The sequence below is a fragment of the Echiichthys vipera genome, assembly GCF_963691815.1.
Source record: "Echiichthys vipera genome assembly, chromosome: 1".
NCBI classification, from domain to species: domain Eukaryota; kingdom Metazoa; phylum Chordata; class Actinopteri; order Perciformes; family Trachinidae; genus Echiichthys; species Echiichthys vipera.
This window is the reverse complement of record NC_139826.1, coordinates 38,009,662-38,033,000: the sequence shown is the minus strand read 5'-3', so window position 1 is coordinate 38,033,000 and position 23,339 is coordinate 38,009,662. Positions and strand designations below refer to the sequence as shown.

At 45.1% G+C, this 23,339-nt stretch overlaps 2 protein-coding genes across 2 annotated transcripts in view; one reads left to right on the top strand and one right to left on the bottom strand.

The window, feature by feature from the left end:
• Positions 1-6,032: 6,032 nt before the first annotated feature.
• On the bottom strand, positions 6,033-12,150 carry cartl (cocaine- and amphetamine-regulated transcript-like). Its single transcript, XM_083916647.1, has 3 exons — positions 11,998-12,150; positions 9,833-9,910; positions 6,033-6,164 (listed from the first exon to the last, which is right to left on the bottom strand). The coding sequence occupies exons 1-3, from the start codon at positions 12,133-12,135 to the stop codon at positions 6,057-6,059; spliced, it is 324 nt and encodes a 107-aa protein (XP_083772773.1). The 5' UTR covers positions 12,136-12,150; the 3' UTR covers positions 6,033-6,056.
• Positions 12,151-14,667: 2,517 nt separating this feature from the next.
• Positions 14,668-23,339, top strand: part of iqgap1 (IQ motif containing GTPase activating protein 1) — a 65,971-nt gene continuing 57,299 nt past the window's right edge. The window contains exons 1-2 of the mRNA XM_083914875.1: positions 14,668-14,926; positions 19,440-19,542. Of these exons, the coding sequence (XP_083771001.1) occupies positions 14,881-14,926; positions 19,440-19,542 (149 nt within the window). The 5' untranslated portion in view covers positions 14,668-14,880. The remainder of the gene's footprint in view (positions 14,927-19,439; positions 19,543-23,339) is intronic.

Here is a 23,339-nt window from a genome sequence, read left to right as displayed (position 1 = left end):
TGCTTCTGCTTAATGACAGCTGAGCTTTGTTCATTATTTTCAGACAGATTTTGCTGCACCGCAAAACCACAGGCTCAAATTTGAGACACGACCTCAGACCAGACGTGAGATTTGATCGTAGCTCCCGCTCACGTCCAAATTGATAAATGCAGACGTTTGCCAGGAAATGGTCGTACGCACGTTTTTCTGCGGTACGTTCGTTTGATAAATGAGGGCCAAGGTCCATACAAAAAGTAAAAGCAAACACATAGTACAAAAGGATTAAGAATCACACAATAAAATAATAATAATAATGAAAACAAAAAATATATAATGCGCGTGTCACTATACATAATGTTCACCATTGCCACAACATTTAGATCCTCAGAGTCATTCAACGGGCGGATGAACCTGTGCGTTACATTTCTCAGAACCACGTGCAGCGTGTTCACTCCCGTGCTCCCTGGCACTGGTCCATCCGGGCCTTTTTAGTATCCTCAGAGCGTCATCGTACGCCACTTGCAGTCTCTGAAGGCTGGCTTTTGTATATTTCACCCACAGATGTGCAGTGTACAGGGGTGAACGGTACGCTTTGAACAGAGTCAGCTTCACACCATCAGTGCACCAACCCAGTTTACGTGCCAATACATTTGCTCGCACGTACGACACTGACAAACAAATGAGGTATTATCAGGAACAGAGCGATATTATCATCTCATCTTCATCCGCTTATCCGAGGTCGGGTCGCGGGGGCAGCAGCTTTAGCAAACTTCCCTTTCCCGGGCCACATTAACCAGCTCTAACTGGGGGATCCCGAGGCGTTCCCAGGCCAGTGTGGAGATCTAATCTCTCCACCTGGTCCTGGGTCTTCCCCGAGGCCTCCTCCCAGCTGGACGTGCCTGGAACACCTCCCTAGGGAGGCGCCCAGGGTTCATCCTTACCAGATGATCCTGAACCACCTCAACTGGCTCCTTTCAACGCAAAGGAGCAGCGGCTCTACTCCGAGTTCCTCACGGATGCTGAACTTCTCCCCCTCTCTCTAAGGGAGACTCCAGCCCCCCTCCTGAGGAAACACATTTCGGCCGCTTGTACCCGCGACCTCGTCATGAGAGATATTGTCATATTCATAATGTGCTCATCAGTGCGTGGAATATGATGGTTTATTGAATATGACACCACACTGCCTTCTCTTCTACAACAGGCAGGAATTTAAAAAAGCTCGAGCCAAGCAGAATCAACAATGAGGTCACTCTTCATTCACTATTGACTTGTTTTTTATTACAGGCTAAATCGCTTCTGGCATTGAACGAGGGAAGCATTACACTGCTGTTGGTCTCCTATCTTGTCCCCAAAGCCAAACACGGAGCCGAAGGACCTTTAAATGAGCTCCTCAGTCTTTTATGGCTCTGGGGATTAAGACTTCTGGGGACAGAATAATGAAAAACGCACGTATCTGCTGGCTGCAGGCCACACGCGTGTCGGAGAGCCGGATCTGCTCAGCATTTTTTTTTAATTATTTGGAATAAGCGCGGCTTTGGTCACAGCTGGGTGCTTTGCTTTCATTTGTCACGGTGCAGCAGCAGCACAGTGGATGAAGTGCATGAATGTGTGCAGCAGTTAAACTTTGAGAAAGGTCGGTTTCTAAAATACTTCATGCACAGTTCTCTTAGGGCGCACTCACACTGTCCTTCTGCACCACGCCCCGGGTTATAGGGTACTTGTCCCCCCCTCCAGGCCCGTTTGTACTCACACTACCTGGGCCTCGGAGAATGCTTCTTGCTGCCTATACGTCATCACGCCGTAACACGTCACACGCATTGATGACGTCATGGCGATGCGTGGCTTTGTTTCCAGATCTTTCCGTAGACCTCGGAGTTTTTGTGCGTCTTGTCGAGTGTTTTTGAATCTTTTCATCGACCAAATCTGCAGTAAACACTCCACCTCCGCATCACACCAACGTCAACCTTTCGCCGCCATTGTTTTAAATGTCAGCGCATGGTCCCTCCTTCGTTTTTCTATGTCCCAACAGGCGCACAGGAAATGACCTCAGAACCGTCGTAGGCCTCGTGCTCGTACACGTGCGCACGCTCGTGCTCGTACACGTGCAAACGCGCTCTACAAAAGCCCACCTCTCTCAGACGGGCTGTGGACGGCCAGCTGGCCACAGTTATGCGCGGAGCGGTTGCACTCACACTGGTCAAACGCACTAGGCTTGACCCGAAAAACCTGTTTTGGCCCGGTGCGGAAGGACAGTGTGAGTGCGCCCTTAAGTGCAAAAAGACTGTGGCTTCAGATCTGTGTAGCTCTCACGCTGAGTTTTTGGTTCGTTTGTATATTTTGCCTTTTGAAAGGCAAACGCACCCTGTGTTCCACTTTAGGGCGGCAGCAGCTCAGTCGGCAGTAGCTCAGTCCATAGGTGACTCGGACCGGTGGCTGGAGAGGTGCCAGTTCATCTCCCGGGCGCTTCCGAGGTGCTGTTGAGCAAGGCACCTCACACCCAACTGCTCGGAGCGCTGATCCATTGGCAGCCCCCTCGCTCTGACATCTCTCCATTAATTGCATGTACATAGGTCCTGTTTGTGCATGTGTGTGTGTATTTTGGGCCTTTGTGTGTGTAACATGAATAATAACAGAGTGAAGAAATTGAATTTCCCTTGCGGGACTAATAAAAGTAATTCTTCTTCTTCTTCTTCTTCTTCTTCTTCTTCTTCTTCTTCTTCTTCTTCTTCTTCTTCTTCTTCTTCTTATGAGCTCATGTCACTTGCAGGTGTGTCGTGGTTCAGTCGGGTCTTGAGTCCACTCCGTCTGGGTCCCGTGCCTTGTTGGACTCAGACACTGAGAACTGGTCACGATGTTCGTCGCTGCTGATTCAGGATCAGCAGTACAGAACGTTGCCTAAATTCTGCATTTATTAGTTTGATGTTAGAAGATAATGAAATCTACTTTACAGATCTCCCCTAACACCACAGACGGTCCTTATTAAAACAACCTTTTTTCTAATCCCAAGTGAAGGAGTTCAAGTACTTCAGGATCATGTTCACGAGTGAGGGGACGATGGAGCGTGAGTTTGGCCGGAGAATCTGAGCAGCGGGGGCGGAGCTGCAGTCGCTCTACCGCACCGTTGTGATGAAAAGAGAGCTGAGGAAGGCAAAGCTCTGGATCTACCGGTCAGTCCTGGTTCCTACCCTCACCTGTGGTCATGACAGCTGGGTCAGGACCCAAAGAACCAGGTCGAGGGTACAAGCGTCTGAAATGTGTTTCCTCAGGAGGGGGGCTGGAGTCTCCCTTAGAGAGAGGGGGAGAAGTTCAGCATCCGTGAGGAACTCGGAGTAGAGCCGCTGCTCCTTTGCATTGAAGGAGCCAGTTGAGGTGGTTCAGGATCATCTAGTAAGGATGAACCCTGGGCGCCTCCCTAGGGAGGTGTTCCAGGCACGTCCAGCTGGGAGGAGGCCTCTGGAGAAGACCCAGGACCAGGTGGAGAGATTAGATCTCCACACTGGCCTGTGAACGCCTCAGGATCCCCCAGTTAGAGCTGGTTAATGTGGCCCGGGAAAGGGAAGTTTGGGGTCCTCTGCTAAAGCTGCTGCCCCCAGGACCCGACCCCGGATAAGAGGCTGAAGATGAATGAATGAATGTAACCTAAACTTAACCGTGATGGTCACATACCGGTCACTGTGTCAGAATATCATATTTTTTGCTAACTTGTTGGTTAGCATATGTATTAATCAGTATATTGAAACTGAAGAGACACTATTGCATATTGTAGTCTTGATCAGGGCTCGTTCTGCTCTGGTCTTAGACTCGATTGAGTTGGTCTTGACGACAGCCCTGTTCGCTTGGCTCCCCCTGAAGCAGTGCCAAGTGTAGATTTAAGAAGACATCAGACCGCTTTGTTTGAAGAAGGAAGATGATTGTTGCTGTTCAACAGTCGAGTGCAACGAGAAATGAGTCATAAAACACGGAAATGAGTCAGCGTGTTTGCACTTCCTGTTCCCTCAAAGCCAACATGTTTTTGATTAACGTCTGTGGTCGCTAACAGCAGGACGTGGCTAACAGTGATTAGCTCGGGGCAGCACGGTGAAGGCATTCAAAGGTCTTTTTTAACCACTAATACTGCTGAAAATAACAGCAAACCTCTGCAGCAGCATGAGAAGAGTCCCTACACACACAACAAAGCAGCAACAGCGTAGTTAGTGAACCCAGAGTTTATTAAAAGAGTGTTTTAAAGACTTACCTACTGGCCCCTGTACCAGCTCCTCTCATAGTAAAGTCCATTACAGTGGATTACCAAAGTCAATCCCAAAGGAAGGAGCCCATTGCTGCTCAGACAACCATTCACACCTATGGGTAATTTTGGAGTCATCAATGAATCTTTGGACTGTCGGAGGAAGCCGGAGAAAACCCACGCAGACACGGGGAGAACATGCAAACTCCACACAGAAGGGCCCCAGCCCAGATTCGAACCAGCAACCCTCTTGCTGTGAGGCAACAGTGCTAACCACCAAATCACCGTGCCACCCTACATTATATACCATTAATTTCTAAATCCATTGACAAAAAGGCTTTGAAAACAGATGGACCTCACTAAATATCTTTACAGACTACTACAGTTACTTTACAGTTATTATTGTTATCAGTGTTTTTATGTACTGATATGTATATTTTTGTACGATACGGTGTATGTTTCTGTATAGTACGTGCATACATTTTATGTTGCAATCAAATGTTTTGTTTTTGAATAGTACCGTCCTCACAGCTGAGTGCACTTCCTGTCACAACGGCTGTGCAAACAAAACAGTCGTGCAAACAACCTTTGCATAACAAGTCACACGTGATGCCGCGTGAAGTCACATCTCATTTCCAATGCAAAGATAGTTTTCTCACTTATGAACGAGTGGTATGTTGTTCATAGCAGGTAAAAATGTGAATATGGAGAATGAAGACATACAGTTTGGAACCAGCTCATGTCCTGAAATCATATTTGATTCAAGATTCAAGATGTTTATTGTCATATGTTCGGTTGAGACAGACGTCACACTGCACAATGAAATTCTTACTTTGCACGTCTCCCTGGTCACAAAGTAAGTTAAAATGAAATAAGAATATATATTTAACTAAACACTGTCAGAAATAGAGTTTTAAAAAGGCTACAATAAAATTTAAGTTAAAAAAAAGAAGTACAGACTAAAAATAAAGCAAAATTAAAATTAAAGTGAACGATGGATGATGGAATTTGCTTTGTATTAAAGAGTTTTGTTGATTATTTCATTTGATACCATTACTATTAAGATGCCCTGGCATGGACAAACAGTTACAATTAGGGGCGGCAGTAGCTCAGTCCATAGGTGACTTGGCTGGGTCGTCGGTTGAAGTCCCTGTCTGGACCATGTATGGAGCGTGGACTGGTGGCTGGAGAGGTGCCAGTTCATCTCCTGGGCACTGCCGAGGTGCTGTTGAGCAAGGCACCGAACCCCCAACTGATCGGGGCGCTGGTCACTGGCAGCCCCCTCGCTCTGACATCTCTCCTTAATTGCATGTATAGGTCCTGTTTGTGCATGTGTGTGTGTAGTTCGGGCCTTTGTGTGTAACATGTATAATAATAAGAGTGAAAAAATTAAATTTCCCCGTGTGGGATAAATAAAGTAATTCTTCTTCTTCTTCTTTTAATAAAGTTACACTTTAAAGCTTGTGCTGAAACATGGATTTATTCATGTGAACATTCAGCTGCAAAATTTACAAATAAAACCTGGATCGTTCCTGAAATTTAACACAAATGGAGCAAGAAATCCAGCCTACATGAGCAAACTTTGAGTAAATATCAAAAAAACATGTTGATAAATATGTTAAATATGTTTATTGAACATTTACATGCTACAGTAAATAGTCATAAACTCAAAAACCCATGCTTATCCTCAGGCAACAGCAGCCGAAACACAGATGCATAACGGATAAAAGTGAAGTGACATTAGAGCGTGACAGTGAGATTCAGAGTCAGGGTTGGTGCCCGAGGTGGTGACAGGATGCTTTGGTCCTACAGAAGAGCCGCTGTGAACGGGAACAGAGGAGTCCTCGGTGCTTCAGATGCACTTGAGCAGGTAGGAGTTGCAGTTGGCTCCTCTGCCGCAGTCGCACAGCTGCCCGATGCGAGGCCCGTACTTCATGGCACACCGGTCTCGCATCCCGCACTGAGGGGAGGAGGGAGGGAGGTGCAGAGGTCACTCACAGACAGTCAAATACTCACTGCAATAAGGCTGTAAATGTTCAAAAACTACCATGGTGTTTGGCAGCGGCGCCAGTGGCAGGAAGTGCGTGTTTATACGGAGCAAATATGTCACTTTGTTTGGATTCATTTTTTCAAGATTCAAGATTCAAGAAGCTTCATTTATCCCGAGGGAAATGATTGTATAACAGTTTCAATACAAAGATGGGAAAGGATCAGAGTGACAATAAGCATAAAAACATAATCAAATCTAAATAAAGCTAACATCAAATAAATCAAACGATAACTAAATGTAATGATATAAAGTGATATAAAGTGATGCAGTGATGATATAAAGTGATGCAGTGATGATATAAAGTGATGCAGTGATGATATAAAGTGATGTAGTGAAGATATAAAGTGATGTAGTGATGATATAAAGTGATGTAGTGATGATATAAAGTGATATAAAGTGATGCAGTGATGATATAAAGTGATATAAAGTGATGCAGTGATGATATAAAGTGATGCAGTGATGATATAAAGTGATATAAAGTGATGTAGTGAAGATATAAAGTGATATAAAGTGATGCAGTGGTGATATAAAGTGATGATATAAAGTGATGCAGTGATGATATAAAGTGATGATATAAAGTGATGATATAAAGTGATGCAGTGAGGATATAAAGTGATGCAGTGAGGATATAAAGTGATATAAAGTGATGCAGTGATGATATAAAGTGATATAAAGTGATGCAGTGATGATATAAAGTGATATAAAGTGATGCAGTGATGATATAAAGTGATGCAGTGATGATATAAAGTGATATAAAGTGATGTAGTGAAGATATAAAGTGATATAAAGTGATGCAGTGGTGATATAAAGTGATGATATAAAGTGATGCAGTGATGATATAAAGTGATGATATAAAGTGATGATATAAAGTGATGCAGTGAGGATATAAAGTGATGCAGTGAGGATATAAAGTGATATAAAGTGATGCAGTGATGATATAAAGTGATATAAAGTGATGCAGTGATGATATAAAGTGATGCAGTGATGATATAAAGTGATGCAGTGATGATATAAAGTGATATAAAGTGATGCAGTGATGATATAAAGTGATGCAGTGAGGATATAAAGTGATATAAAGTGATGCAGTGATGATATAAAGTGATGCAGTGATGATATAAAGTGATGCAGTGGTGATATAAAGTGATGTAGTGAAGATATAAAGTGATATAAAGTGATGCAGTGGTGATATAAAGTGATGCAGTGATGATATAAAGTGATGATATAAAGTGATGCAGTGATGATATAAAGTGATGATATAAAGTGATGCAGTGATGATATAAAGTGATGCAGTGAGGATATAAAGTGATATAAAGTGATGCAGTGATGATCTAAAGTGGTGCAGTGATGATATAAAGTGATATAAAGTGATGCAGTGATGATATAAAGTGATGCAGTGATGATATAAAGTGATATAAAGTGATGCAGTGATGATATAAAGTGATGCAGTGATGATATAAAGTGATGCAGTGATGATCTAAAGTGGTGCAGTGATGATATAAAGTGATATAAAGTGATGCAGTGATGATATAAAGTGATGCAGTGATGATATAAAGTGATATAAAGTGATATAAAGTGATACAGTCACCAGAGGAAAAGACTTCCTCCGGCGTTCAGTGTAAATTCTTCTGGTTGATCACAGACAGTCAAATACTCACTGCAATAAGGCTGTAAATGTTCAAAAACTACCATGGTGTTTGGCAGCGGCGCCAGTGGCAGGAAGTGCGTGTTTATACGGAGCAAATATGTCACTTTGTTTGGATTCATTTTTTCAAGATTCAAGATTCAAGAAGCTTCATTTATCCCGAGGGAAATGATTGTATAACAGTTTCAATACAAAGATGGGAAAGGATCAGAGTGACAATAAGCATAAAAACATAATCAAATCTAAATAAAGCTAACATCAAATAAATCAAACGATAACTAAATGTAATGATATAAAGTGATATAAAGTGATGCAGTGATGATATAAAGTGATGCAGTGATGATATAAAGTGATGCAGTGATGATATAAAGTGATGTAGTGATGATATAAAGTGATGCAGTGATGATATAAAGTGATGCAGTGATGATATAAAGTGATGTAGTGAAGATATAAAGTGATGTAGTGATGATATAAAGTGATGTAGTGAAGATATAAAGTGATGTAGTGATGATATAAAGTGATATAAAGTGATGCAGTGATGATATAAAGTGATGCAGTGATGATATAAAGTGATATAAAGTGATGTAGTGAAGATATAAAGTGATATAAAGTGATGCAGTGGTGATATAAAGTGATGATATAAAGTGATGCAGTGATGATATAAAGTGATGATATAAAGTGATGATATAAAGTGATGCAGTGAGGATATAAAGTGATGCAGTGAGGATATAAAGTGATATAAAGTGATGCAGTGATGATATAAAGTGATATAAAGTGATGCAGTGATGATATAAAGTGATGCAGTGATGATATAAAGTGATGCAGTGATGATATAAAGTGATATAAAGTGATGCAGTGATGATATAAAGTGATGCAGTGAGGATATAAAGTGATATAAAGTGATGCAGTGATGATATAAAGTGATGCAGTGATGATATAAAGTGATGCAGTGGTGATATAAAGTGATGTAGTGAAGATATAAAGTGATATAAAGTGATGTAGTGAAGATATAAAGTGATATAAAGTGATGCAGTGGTGATATAAAGTGATGATATAAAGTGATGCAGTGATGATATAAAGTGATGCAGTGATGATATAAAGTGATATAAAGTGATGCAGTGATGATCTAAAGTGGTGCAGTGATGATATAAAGTGATATAAAGTGATGCAGTGATGATCTAAAGTGGTGCAGTGATGATATAAAGTGATATAAAGTGGTGCAGTGATGATATAAAGTGATATAAAGTGATGCAGTGAGGATATAAAGTGATATAAAGTGATGCAGTGATGATCTAAAGTGGTGCAGTGATGATATAAAGTGATATAAAGTGATGCAGTGATGATATAAAGTGATATAAAGTGATGCAGTGATGATATAAAGTGATGCAGTGATGATATAAAGTGATGCAGTGATGATCTAAAGTGGTGCAGTGATGATATAAAGTGATATAAAGTGATGCAGTGATGATATAAAGTGATGCAGTGATGATATAAAGTGATATAAAGTGATATAAAGTGATACAGTCACCAGAGGAAAAGACTTCCTCCGGCGTTCAGTGTAAATTCTTCTGGTTGATTTGACTCAACAGAGTGAAGGATGTAAGTCATCCCTGCTCATTAGCTGCTTCTGTCTCATTTCACAGGGACTGAGATGTTGTCGTAGCTGTTCTCCTCCAGCTCACTGGAGCCGCTCAGCGATCTCGACTCAGTAATTGCGCCCAACAAAAGACTCTCGTTGGCATTTCCTCCTTATCTTTTAATTACCGGCCGTTATCTTTGGCTCACCGCTTTAATTAAACAGCGGCAGGGCGTCGGACACAATATACAGGGAATGACTTAAAGACCATTTGTACTCTGTGCTTTTCATCACAGGGAACAACGTTAGAGTGCGTTCAGAGCTGCTGGAGCATACATGCGGTGAATAAGGGGACGTTACCGGGGGGATGCTGCCTCTCTTCTCAGCCGAGGAGATCCGGTTGTGCACCCTGCCCAGCACAGCCTCCAGTGCTTCCATCTGCTCAGACACACATAAACAAACACACAGTTAACGTGTCACATCGGAGCGTAGGATATCAGAGTTCATATGGATTCATTAAAGAGGGGTTCTCCATTAATATAATCTACTTTATCACAAGCCTGTGAATGTTCTCATGTGTCCAGGTCGTCGTTCTCCCCAAGGCAATTTCAGTCCAAAGCAACTGGACTTGGTTATTTGTCTAGGAAGACGTTTCACCTCTCATCCAAGAGGCTTCATCAGTTCATGTACGCATCTGACCAGGCTGGGACTGGACCAGGACCAGGACCAGGACCAGGCTGTGACTGGTCCAACTAGCTGGTGTGAGATCCAGGTATTTAACCTCTCACAAGGCAGATGATGTCACTGGAACCCTTTGTGAGTCAAGTGCCGCACGTTTCTCCACACATGTTCTGTCTCTCTGCGTTAAAACTAAATGACTTTTTTTTTTCATATACCAGAAGAGCCGCACCATTCATTCATTCATCATTCATCTTCAACCCCTTGTCCCTGTCGGGGTCTCAGGGGGCTGGAGCCGATCCCAGCTGTCATCGGGCGTGAGGCGGGGTCCACCCTGGACAGGACGCCAGTCTATCGCAGGACACATAGAGACGAACAGAGACAGACAACCATTCACACCTACGGGTGATTTAGAGTCATCAATGAACCGAACACCTGCACGTCTTTGGACTGTGGGAGGAAACCGGAGAACCCGGAGAAAACCCACGCAGACACGGGGAGAACATGCAAACTCCACACAGAAGGGCCCCAGCCGGGATTCAAACCAGGAACCCTTTTGCTGTGAAGCCGACCCGCACCATTCAATCACTTTGAGATATTCTAGATGTTTTGTGCGTCATTTCTCACACATTTCCTCCTGAATTCACCCTGGTATATCTGGTCTGCTAAGGTCAGCGATGTTTAAAGATGATTGACTGAACAGCGTAAACGACGGCAGAGTTAAGGAGCCAGTTGAGGTGGTTCAGGATCATCTGGTAAGGATGAACCCTGGGCACCTCCCTAGGGAGATTATATCTCCACACTGGCCTGGGAACGCCTCAGGATCCCCCAGTTAGAGCTGGTTAATGTGGCCCGGGAAAGGGAAGTTTGGGGTCCCCTGCTGGAGCAGCTGCCCCCGAGACCCGACGATAAGAGGTTATAAGTCGGTTTGATATTCAGAATGAAAGCTGTTATGCTTTTAAACCATTTCTTTGAATTATGTCAAACCACTTCTGCGTAAAGACTAATATATCATATCATTAAAAAAAGATTATTCAAAAACAGGCCCTGTGATACATGAGGAATATTAATCTTTATGGTTTAACATCACTCACTGGAAGGGTTTAAATGCATAATAGTTTTTATTCAACTGACTTAATACTGGTCAACACTTCAGGCATCTAAATTCTGACAGTTTCTACTTAATTTGATTTATATAGCACCTTTCACACACACACACACACACACACACACACACACACACACACACACACACACACACACACACACACACACACACACACGCACACACACACACACACACACACACACTCGCAGCCCAAAGTGCTTCACACAGACAAAAATAAAATAAAAACTGAAATAAGCAACAATAAAAAATAATTGCGAGACTAAAAATTACAGACACACACACACACACACACAAGCTTGCACGCACGCACACACACACACACACACACACACACACACACACACACACACACACACACACAGCCCAAAGTGTTTCACACAGACAAAAATGAAATAAAAACTGAAATAAGCAACAATAAAAAATAAAATAAAAAAATCGCAAGACTAAAAATGACAATAATAAAACAATAAAAGGGATAAAAATCAGAAGAATACAAGTAAAATAACATCAGTGATAAAAGTAACGTAAAAAAATTAATAAAAAACTGATTAAAACTTAAAAAACAAAGGCTGTAAACATTTAATTCTCATTATTACAGCGCAGAAGTTTAGGAAACGTTTCCACAGTGGCACAGGGGAAACCAGTGGCACAGGGGCACCAGTGGCACAGGGGCACCAGTGGCACTGACATCCATGCAGCCACATGTGGACACACTCACCAGGTCTCTGTCCGCGGCTGGTTCGGGTCTGTCCGCTCCGAAGTCCTCTGCGGACACTTCCTGGGACGCCTGGCCGTGACAGATGACCGACAGCAGGCCGACGCACAGCAGTCCGCGGAGCATCCCGGAGCTCTCCATGGTGCTGCTGCTGCTGCAGGAGGGCGGAGGAGGAGGAGGAGGAGGGCGGAGGAGGAGGCGGCAGATCCGGACTGGAGGAGCACAGGGTCGCAGCAGGTCCGCAGGAGAGTCTCCCTCCAACCCACCGGACCTGCTCCTCTTATACAGGCTGCGCAGCCCCGCCCGGGAGCCCGCTGCAGGGGGAGCATGCAGGGGGGTGCAGGGCTGTGGATGTCAGGGGTGGGGTCACCAGCAGCCCTCTGGATCCTGTCACTGCTACAATATATGAACAAATACAGGCGAGACTTGCTTTTGTTTGTTTTCTATTGTGTTTGTTTGAAATGACAACAGCAGAAAAAGTCCAGAAAAAATGATAGAAGTTTTTTTTTTTTAGTTTGAATCATTTATTATTTTTAATTTTTTACATTTCTATCACCGGTGTTATTTGATTTTATCCTTTTGAATTTGGTTCATTTTATTATTTTATTATTGTAATTTTTTAAGTAATTGTTGCTTATTTTAGTTTTTGTTGTTTTCTATTATGTTTGTTAAAAATGACAACGAAAGAAAAGTCCAGAAACGATAATAGAATTTAATGTTTACAGCCTTTGTTTTTTTTTTTCATTTTTATCACCGGTGTTATTTGATTTTTATCCTTTTGAATTTAAATTGTTTTTAATTGTATTATTGTAATTTTTTAAGTAATTGTTGCTTATTTTATTTATTTTTATTTATTATTATTTTATTGTATTATTTTTATTTATTTATTTATTTATTTTATATATTATATTATATATTTATTTTTTATATTAATTCTGACTGGTGAAGCACTCTGGGCTGTGTTAAATAAAGTTTGGGCTGTGTGTGTTTAAATAAAGTTAAGTTGAAAGAGCTCCAATAGGAACTCTTTTTAAATAATTCAGACACACGAGTCACAGACACGAGTTAATGTTTAATGTCTTTCCCTCTTCCTGCACCGTTCATTATTTGTATTTTTTTCTGTTGTAATTTCCATGTTTGTTTTAAGTTGTGCAACCAATAAAATACATAAATAATAAATAAATAAATACCAGTACTGCCACAGCACCTGGCCTGAAAAGGGGATGGACGAAGCGTTCATTTAAGTTTCCCTTCCACGTTTTCATTAACACATAAAGACACAATCAAGACCCACATGACAACAAATGAATACGTTAATAACAAGAAAACAAACAAAAATCTATCTATCCATCTATTTTTTTCATCTATTTATTGGTTTATTTGTTTATCTTTTTATTTATTTATTTGTTTATACAGATATTTATTTGTATATTTATTTATGTAGATATTTATTTATTTTTCTATTTATTTATTTATTTATATATTTATTTGTTAAACCACCCCCATGTTTCCTACTGTAAAAGTCAAACATCTGTTGTTTAAACTTGGTTTTAAACTCACTTCGGCTTTTACACTGAAAGACGTTTTTTTTTATTATAGTAAAATGTATTAAATTTAAATAATAATTCATCTTTACATAGTGAAATGAATTAAAATGAACATTCAGTGAGAACAGTGAGTATTTTAAGTAAACTTATTTAAGTTAACTTATTTTTAGTAAGTTTAAATATTTAAACTTTTTTCATTTAATAAATTCACAGAATATGAAAAGTACATTTTATCATATGTTTACAAATACAATTAAAATGATTTATCGTCACTGCACGTTAAACTTTAAAATACTAATCTCTCCACCTAGTCCTGGGTCTTCCCCGAGGCCTCCTCCCAGCTGGACGTGCCTGGAACACCTCCCTAGGGAGGCGCCCAGGGTTCATCCTTACCAGATGATCCTGAACCACCTCAACTGGCTCCTTTCAACGCAAAGGAGCAGCGGCTCTACTCCGAGTTCCTCATGGATGCTGAACTTCTCCCCCAGAAATATATTTGATATTCGTCAAACATTATTTGTCACAATCGTTTCTTTTGAGACATGAATCTAAAATGTGAAGTCTGAAAATACTTTTGTTCAATTTGAATGATTAAGGGTATTTTTATTGAGGGGGGGGGGCGATCATGTCCTTCAGAAACTGGGGGGGGGGGGGGGGGGGACATCTCCCTATTGCCCCCCCGGGATCTGCACCCATGTACAGTATGTCAGGCACTGGTGGAAGTTTTTTTTTTAACTGTGCTGTGTTTAATGTGTGTGTGTGTGTGTGTGTGTGTGTGTGTGTGTGTGTGTGTGTGTGTGTGTGTGTGTGTGTGTGTGTGTGTGTGTGTGTGATCTGGATCCCCTGGGTCTGAATAAAGGAAATCCTTATGAGTGTTGTAGTTACTGCGCTGAGGATTTGCAGGAGCAGTAAATGCACCTTTAAACGTTTTTATTGTGAAGTCTTCAGGCTCGCACTTGACGGCCCCCCTGAAGGTCCCCGGACCAGACTTTTGGACGCCCTGCACGGTGTCCTGCAGCAGGGGGCGCTGCGTCAGCACACTGGCCGCCCGGAGGCTGCTGAGCGCCGTTTCCTGAAACACATACTTCAGGATTAGGAAGAACACACCCAGTGACATCAGTGAGGTTTGAAGAAGAAGAAGAAGAAAAGTCTCCAGCAGTCAAACTGTGCAGAGCAGGAGAACAAGAGGGCCGAAAGGTCCTTCCCGGGTTTCTGTCGGACTTTCTTTTTGTACCGGAGCTGCGGAGACTTTGGGAACCGAAGTGTCCAAAACTCTGTGCGTAAACTTTTGTTTGTTTTCTACTGAAGCGGAACCGCGGAGCGCAGAGAGACGCGGAGGATGTCAACTTCGGACGAGACAGACGGGCTCCGGCCGAGATATGGCTGTAAGTTCTCTCTTTTCTGCCCACCTTGAGGTGCCACACAGGCGGCTCTCTCCCCCTCTCACCCCCCCTCACCCTTCACTCTACAGCGGGGGAAACGGCTCCGGATCTCCGCGGCCGCTTCGTGCCAAACGCCCCCGATACTTGGGGGGGAAGTTTGACGCGTTTGCGCTCGCGGTCGGACGGGGCTTTTAGTTGTGACAGCATGGTCGCAGCCTCATTAGAGCTTCCGCGTTTTTATAATAATGCATCTGAGAGTGGAGAGGGAGGGAGGGGGGAGGCCTGCTTTTACACTTTACACAACTTTATTTCTGTCCACGTACGCGTTTGTTTTACGGGCCAACGTTATCACCTACAGGAGCTTGTGCCAGATACTGAAAACAGGGCAGAATGTTGTAAATGCAGAAGTTTTTCCCTTTTAAAGTGTTTGGGCTCCTCACAGACATGGACTCACTCAGTAACCACCGCCCTTCACAGTCATCTCATCACTTATTTTGGAGCAAAGCTTGAACAGAATGTGTTAATGAGTCATCTCTCTCTCATTTCGGGTGCGCAGTCAAACTTTATGCTCCTCTATCCACGAGATATGGAAACACAAGAGGTGGTTTGCTTAGCTGGCATGTTCCCATGTTTCATTTTTGAATACATGTCAGGGGCAGGAGCACCTCGGAGGCCGGTGCTTGAGGAGGACTCATATGCAGTTTCCATGTGGTGTCAGTTTTTGTTGAGATCAGGATTTACCTGTTGATGGTGTGCCCCCCCCCCCTCTCAGATGTGACAGCAGGCTCAAATGGGGCCTCTTTGTATCGCCCTCCCCCTTCCCCCCCTTCTCCATAATTTGGGAGGAAACTTGTGTGGGGAACATTTCTCTGCAGCAGGAATCACCATGGGTGCAGATCCCGGGGGTGGGGCAGGGAGGGGAGAGGTACATGCCCCCCCCCCCCCCCCCACACACACACACACAGTTTCTGCACAACTAAATGTTTCATAATTGAACAAATGTATTTTCAGACTTTACATTCTTCTCGTTTTAGATTCACACTAAAAAGCAAAGATTGAAACGGTGGTACAGATGATTCTGTTAGGCATTACTGCCGTCGTACTGTACAAACATGATCAGTTAGTTTACACAACCGGGTTAGAGCTGCATATGTTGATATTCATCCATATCAGGGACCATGCATAAAGTAGTCCCATACACTGGGAGTGAAGGAAGATGGTGAGAAGAGCTGGGGGTGAGTAGACTTTAGTTACCCTAGACCATGGTGAGAAGAGCTGGGGGTGAGTAGACTTTAGTTACCCTAGACCATTGTGAGAAGAGCTGGGGGTGAGTAGACATTAGTTACCCTAGACCAGGGTGAGAAGAGCTGGGGTGAGTAGACGTTAGTTACCCTAGACCATGGTGAGAAGAGCTGGGGTGAGTAGACGTTAGTTACCCTAGACCAGGGTGAGAAGAGCTGGGGGCGAGTAGACTTTAGTTACCCTAGACCATGGTGAGAAGAGCTGGGGGCGAGTAGACTTTAGTTACCCTAGACCATGGTGAGAAGAGCTGGGGTGAGTAGACTTTAGTTACCCTAGACCATGGTGAGAAGAGCTGGGTGTGAGTAGACTTTAGTTACCCTAGACCATGGTGAGAAGAGCTGGGGGTGAGTAGACATTAGTTACCCTAGACCATGGTGAGAAGAGCTGGGTGTGAGTAGACTTTAGTTACCCTAGACCATTGTGAGAAGAGCTGGGGGTGAGTAGACATTAGTTACCCTAGACCATGGTGAGGAGAGCTGGGGTGAGTAGACTTTAGTTACCCTAGACCATGGTGAGAAGAGCTGGGGTGAGTAGACGTTAGTTACCCTAGACCAGGGTGAGAAGAGCTGGGGGCGAGTAGACTTTAGTTACCCTAGACCATGGTGAGAAGAGCTGGGGGCGAGTAGACTTTAGTTACCCTAGACCATGGTGAGAAGAGCTGGGGGCGAGTAGACTTTAGTTACCCTAGACCATGGTGAGAAGAGCTGGGTGTGAGTAGACTTTAGTTACCCTAGACCATGGTGAGAAGAGCTGGGTGTGAGTAGACTTTATTTACCCTAGACCATGGTGAGAAGAGCTGGGTGTGAGTAGGCTTTAGTTACCCTAGACCATGGTGAGAAGAGCTGGGGGTGAGTAGACTTTAGTTACCCTAGACCATGGTGAGAAGAGCCGGGGGTGAGTAGACATTAGTTACCCTAGACCATGGTGAGAAGAGCTGGGTGTGAGTAGACATTAGTTACCCTAGACCATGGTGAGAAGAGCTGGGTGTGAGTAGACTTAAGTTACCCTAGACCATGGTGAGAAGAGCTGGGGGTGAGTAGACTTTATTTACCCTAGACCATGGTGAGAAGAGCTGGGGGTGAGTAGACATTAGTTACCCCAGACCATGGTGAGAAGAGCTGGGGGTGAATAGACATTAGTTACCCTAGACCATGGTGAGAAGAGCTGGGTGTGAGTAGACTTTAGTTACCCTAGACCATGGTGAGAAGAGCTGGGGGTGAGTAGACTTTAGTTACCCTAGACCATGGTGAGAAGAGCTGGGTGTGAGTAGACGTTAGTTACCCTAGACCATGGTGAGAAGAGCCGGGGGTGAGTAGACGTTAGTTACCCTAGACCATGGTGAGAAGAGCTGGGTGTGAGTAGACGTTAGTTACCCTAGACCATGGTGAGAAGAGCCGGGGGTGAGTAGACGTTAGTTACCCTAGACCATGGTGAGAAGAGCTGGGGGTGAGTTGACATTAGTTACCCTAGACCATGGTGAGAAGAGCTGGGGGTGAGTAGACTTTAGTTACCCTAGACCATGGTGAGAAGAGCTGGGGGTGAGTAGACTTTAGTTACCCTAGACCATGGTGAGAAGAGCTGGGGGTGAGTAGACTTTAGTTACCCTAGACCATGGTGAGAAGAGCTGGGGGTGAGTAGACATTAGTTACCCTAGACCATGGTGAGAAGAGCTGGGGGTGAGTAGACTTTAGTTACCCTAGACCATGGTGAGAAGAGCTGGGGGTGAGTTGACATTAGTTACCCTAGACCACGGGGAGAAGAGCTGGGGGTGAGTAGACGTTAGTTACCCTAGACCATGGTGAGAAGAGCTGGGGGTGAGTAGACATTAGTTACCCTAGACCATGGTGAGAAGAGCTGGGGGTGAGTAGACGTTAGTTACCCTAGACCATGGTGAGAAGAGCTGGGGGTGAGTAGACATTAGTTACCCCTAGACCATGGTGAGAAGAGCTGGGGGTGAGTAGACTTTAGTTACCCTAGACCATGGTGAGAAGAGCTGGGGGTGAGTAGACGTTAGTTACCCTAGACCATGGTGAGAAGAGCTGGGGGTGAGTAGACGTTAGTTACCCTAGACCAGGGTGAGAAGAGCTGGGGGTGAGTAGACTTTAGTTACCCTAGATCAGGGGTCTGCAACCCACGGCTCTTGGACCGCGTGCGGCTCTTCAGCCCTTCAGTGGCTCCCTGTAGCTTTGCCAAAAAAATTATATAAACAATGTGTAAATAACGTGTTTTTTTGCACAGTGGACGAGGGAAAACATTTGATCTTGGAGTAGAAAAAATATAACGTTATCACATCCTTGGTCTACGGCCCAGCACCTTTCCCTGCAGGTGGTTAAACTTGAGTTGGTGACCCGCACTGCTGCTTGATAACCCCCCCCCCCCCCCCCCCCCCCAAAAAAAACAGTGTTTCGTGCACATATTAATTTGCTTTCACATGATGATGGCTTACCTGTTTGCTTGTTATGTGCTGAGGAATTAGCGAACAAGCACAATTTTAGGACAGGTAACAATAGGAATAAAATGTCAACAGTCACTTTATATAAACCTTTATAAGCTGTGACATCACATATGTTGTGCGGGCTCCAGACACATTGTATCTGGTGGAAGAGGGTGCGAAATGGCTCTTTAGATAGTAAAGGTTGCAGACCCCTGCCCTAGACCCTTAAAATGATGATTCAGTAATCTAACAGTTAAATAAACAGTGATACTCTGGCTCTTTAGGTTCCAGGTGCAGCACTTTTTGTATGACATGGGGAGACTCTACCAAGTAGTGTTTTATGGTGACATGGTATAAGTTGCATACGGGCAAAACAAAAAAACCCCACTCCTGTGTACCCCCTAATCCTGACATCAGATCTACACCCTCGGGAATCCAGCTCCGCTCTGCGCGTAATCTCACAGGGGTCGCCCCCATAACCTCCCCTGCATTGTGCGTTTGTGTTCGGTGGATGAATAAGTGTGCCATTTTACAGACAAAGGAATGCCCTCATCACACGGCCCCACCGCCACGCTGAGCTCATGTGTTCACCGCAGATGACTAATGAACGAGGCGGCTCTCCTTTTGTATGTGGAGCTCTCGGAGAGACCGGGAGCTGGACGGAAACTTAATAAAACAGCTGTTTGTTGACGTGAAGAATAATAAGCTCATCGATTAGAGCGATAGCAATAGATGCAGAGTTTTCTAATGATGTTGCTGCTTGTGTTTTCGGGGCTGCAGCCGTCCTGGATGGCGTGGAGCGGCTCACGGCGGAGGAGATGGACGAGCAGCGGCAGCAGAACATGGCCTACGAGTACCTGTGTCACCTGGAGGAGGCCAAAAGGTAAGAGCTGGAGGACGGGGCACCTGTGAGCCGTCTGTTAGAGAGCTCTAACAGACGGGAAGAGTCTGCAATGACACTGAGACTGATACTGAAACTGGCGTCACACAATGGGCTCTTACATGTAATTTAAATCTGACTTACCATCGGTATCTGCTCTTACCCAATGGGGGGGTGGGGGCAGGGACAGTGGGGGACACAAACAACTTTGGTAAATGAACTGAAGGGTTTTCGTAACAAATCTGAAATAATGCAGTAATGAGATGTGCAGATTAAAGATAAATGACTTCCTGAAAGGTTCAAGTCTAATAATGAGTTCTCAAAGTCAAAGTAGTATGAAGACACTAGTAGTGACACACACACACACACACACACACACACACACACACACACACACACACACACACACACACACACACACACACACACACACACACACACACACACACACACACACACACACTCTCGTATCCGTGCGCGGTTGCTTTTTAGCGACTCTGGACTCGACCCCGCGGGTTCAAAAAGAGGAAGGCCTGTGCGAGACAGGAAGTGACTCGGTCCCTGTTGATTTTTTGTATTTCCCACTGTTGCCACAGAAACCCGCGGTTGTCGTAGCAACAGGTTCCGGTGTGAGTGCTGGAGTCCGCGCTGCTGCGATGTACGCTCTGATAAAAGAGTTTAAAGAAAGAGAGAGAGAAAGTAAAGCTGCGTGGCTCTTCGTTTGTCCCACCTGCTCCGCTCTCGGCGGTCGTCTGTGCTGCTCAGGAAGCTCCCGTGTTTTCCCTCCACCACTCTCCTCCCTCAGTTTGTGCTCTCCTTCATGGCCTCAGCCAAGGAGCTGTCCTCTGTTTGTTAGTTTGTCTGTTTGTCTGCAGCATTACAGGAAAACTACTGCCCCGGTTGTTTATGAAACTTGGTGGAGGAGCCTGATCTGTAATCACAGGGCACTCTTGCTAACTTTGACGTTGCCTTGTTGGAGGTCCGTGCTTTCCCAGTGCTCTTCTAGTTCCCCTTATGTCTCTGAACCTGTTGTTCATACTGTTTGGGAATCAGGAAGGTTATCTCTAAGGATGCACCGGTTCATCAGACCAACACCGGTGTCAGCCAGTAGATTCCTTATTGACTGCAATCGGCAAATTGCCTCTACCGTCAGTGAATAAGCTGATATTCAGCGACGGTAGAGGCCGGTGTTTACCTACTGTGCTGTATCCGTTCACAAATGTTGTGTTAAAAGACTCAAAAAAGGCTTTTGAAGACTTTCATTCATTCATCTTCATCAGTATTTTCACCCCTTCCCAAAACATCTCCAAAGCAGAGTTCCCAGATGGATCTGCAGAGACAATAGTGGAGTCAGGTTAGGGATATTATTCGCATGTGCACCTCCACACCGTGAGCCTCCTGATTGGCCGATGAGGTCCCCGAGGAGTTTCAGGTAGACCGAGGGCCATGTGGAGAACACCTGAGCCTGCAGAAGAGCGCTGCAGGGGAGGAATGCTGGGAGTGTGTGCGTTGATGCAGGGTGGTATGATGGGAATGCCTCCGACAGGTGCACAGCAGGGTGTGAGCGCGTACCTGCGTGCCTCGTGGGGACGGCTCTGTCTCTGTTACAACACTACTACTGTCAGCCGTGTGTCAGAGCGTAGAAGGCCCGTTTGGGTTCTGGGTGCAGCCTGGACTCATTCTCTCTCTCTCTCTCTCTCTCTCTCTCTCTCTCTCTCTCTCTCTCTCTCTCTCTCTCTCTCTCTCTCTCTCTCTCTCTCTCTCTCTCTCTCTCTCTCTCTCTCTCTCTCTCTCTCTCTCATGCAAACTATGTGTTATTTTCATCTTATTTTCATGTTCCTACAAAATGCAGCGGAACAATGTGAGGGTGGCGCGACCTTCCCGCGCATGTTATCATGCCACATTTGAATGCTCGGTGACCCGTTCGTCCCTTTTGGCTTTTCAAATGCTAGATGTTGTGTGCTGAGCTCGGCTCTAGGGCAAAAAGTTTGTTATCTTTTTGGATTACTAGTTTATTTATTTAATCTATGTTTTCATCTAGAAATGCTGGTTTCGTCCGACCAAAGACACACGCAACAAAACTGCAAATTGACTCATTGATGGAGCCTAAATCCTAAAAATTTGGGGGTAAATAAATGATTGTTAATCAGAAATCAATCTCATCAGCAGCACTGTTTCTTTAAGATTATCTGCCGGGCTCGTCGATGTTTATTCTCTGCACTTCTCTCCTCCTTTCGTCGGCTGCTTCAGTCTGTGGGAATGCGGTCGGACGTGTTTTTCCGCACGATACTTCTGTTTATTGATCGGTGCGCGCTGATAACCGCGCATTCCCCCCTCTCCGTCACATCAGCGCAAACTGTTTCAGGTGGTTTCAGCGCGGATCCGCGGACGTTAAATGACACATGCACATGAAACGTTTGATGTCAGGATGTCCGGGCCGCCGCCTGACTCCGTCACACGTCGTCAGCATTCGTCTCTTCCTTGTTGCCCGTCACGGCGTGCTGCAGTGAAGAGAAGCTGGTTGTGAATCACTCACTCAGCAACAGGTGTTGTCGGCGGATGACACAGATGTTTTTGGGGATAGCTGAAAGGTTTGGACGCCACAGGTGAACCGGATTCGTCCTCCAGATCTGACAGCAGAGTGAAAGCGAACAGGAGGGAGGAGAGAGAGCGTCTGTCATCGTTCAGTGGCGATAGATTTATGCGTCAGGTTAATATTTAACTGTTATGATGAGGGCTGCTCCTAACCGCTAATTTCCCTGTAGCTGAAACGTTTAAAGTTTATCACCATGCGTTTAAATACATGTGGTTTTGACTCGGTGTATCAAATATGAGAAAGTAGAGCTGAGATATGGTTCTTTCTTCGTCCGCTCCGAGCATCTGCACCGTACCGTAACACCTGCGAGCGGCACCTGTTAGCTGTGGGATCACGTCCGCGGCCGCTCAGCTCGCTCTCCCTCCTCTCCCTCCTCTCCTTCCTCTCCTTCCTCTCCCTCGTCTCCTTCCTCTTCTCCTCTCCCTCGTCTCCCTCCTCTCCCTCCTCTCCCTCCTCTCCTTCCTCTCCCTCCTCTCCTTCCTCTCCTTCCTCTCCCTCCTCTCCTCCTCTCCTTCCTCTCCCTTCTCTCCCTCCTCTCCTTCCTCTCCTTCCTCTCCTTCCTCTCCTTCCTCTCCTTCCTCTCCTTCCTCTCCCTCCTCTTCCTCTCCCTCCTCTCCCTCCTCTCGCTCCTCTCCGTCCTCTCCTGCCTCTCCCTCCTCTCCCTCCTCTCCCTCCTCTCCCTCCTCTCCCTCCTCTTCGTCCTCTTCGTCCTCTTCCTCCTCTCTTTCCTCTCCCTCCTCTCCCTCCTCTCCTTCCTCTTCCTCCTCTTCCTCTTCCTCTCCCTCCTCTCCTTCCTCTTCCTCCTCTTCCTCTCCCTCTCCCTCCTCTCCTTCTTCTGCGTCCTCTCCCTCCTCTCCCTCTCCCTCCTCTCCCTCTCCCTCCTCTCCCTCCTCTCCCTCCTCTCCCTCCTCTCCCTCCTCTCCCTCCTCTCCCTCGTCTCGCTCCTCTCCCTCCTCTCCCTCCTCTCCCTCGTCTCGCTCCTCTCACTCCTCTCCCTCGTCTCCCTCGTCTCCCTCCTCTCCCTCCTCTCCCTCTCCCTCCTCTCCCTCTCCCTCCTCTCCCTCCTCTCCTTTCTCTCCTTTCTCTCCGTCCTCTCCCTCCTCTCCCTCCTCTCCCTCCTCTCCCTCTTCTCCCTCTTCTCCCTCCTCTCCCTCCCCTCCCTCCTTTCTCTCTTCTCCTTCCTCTCCCTCCTCTCTCTCCTCTC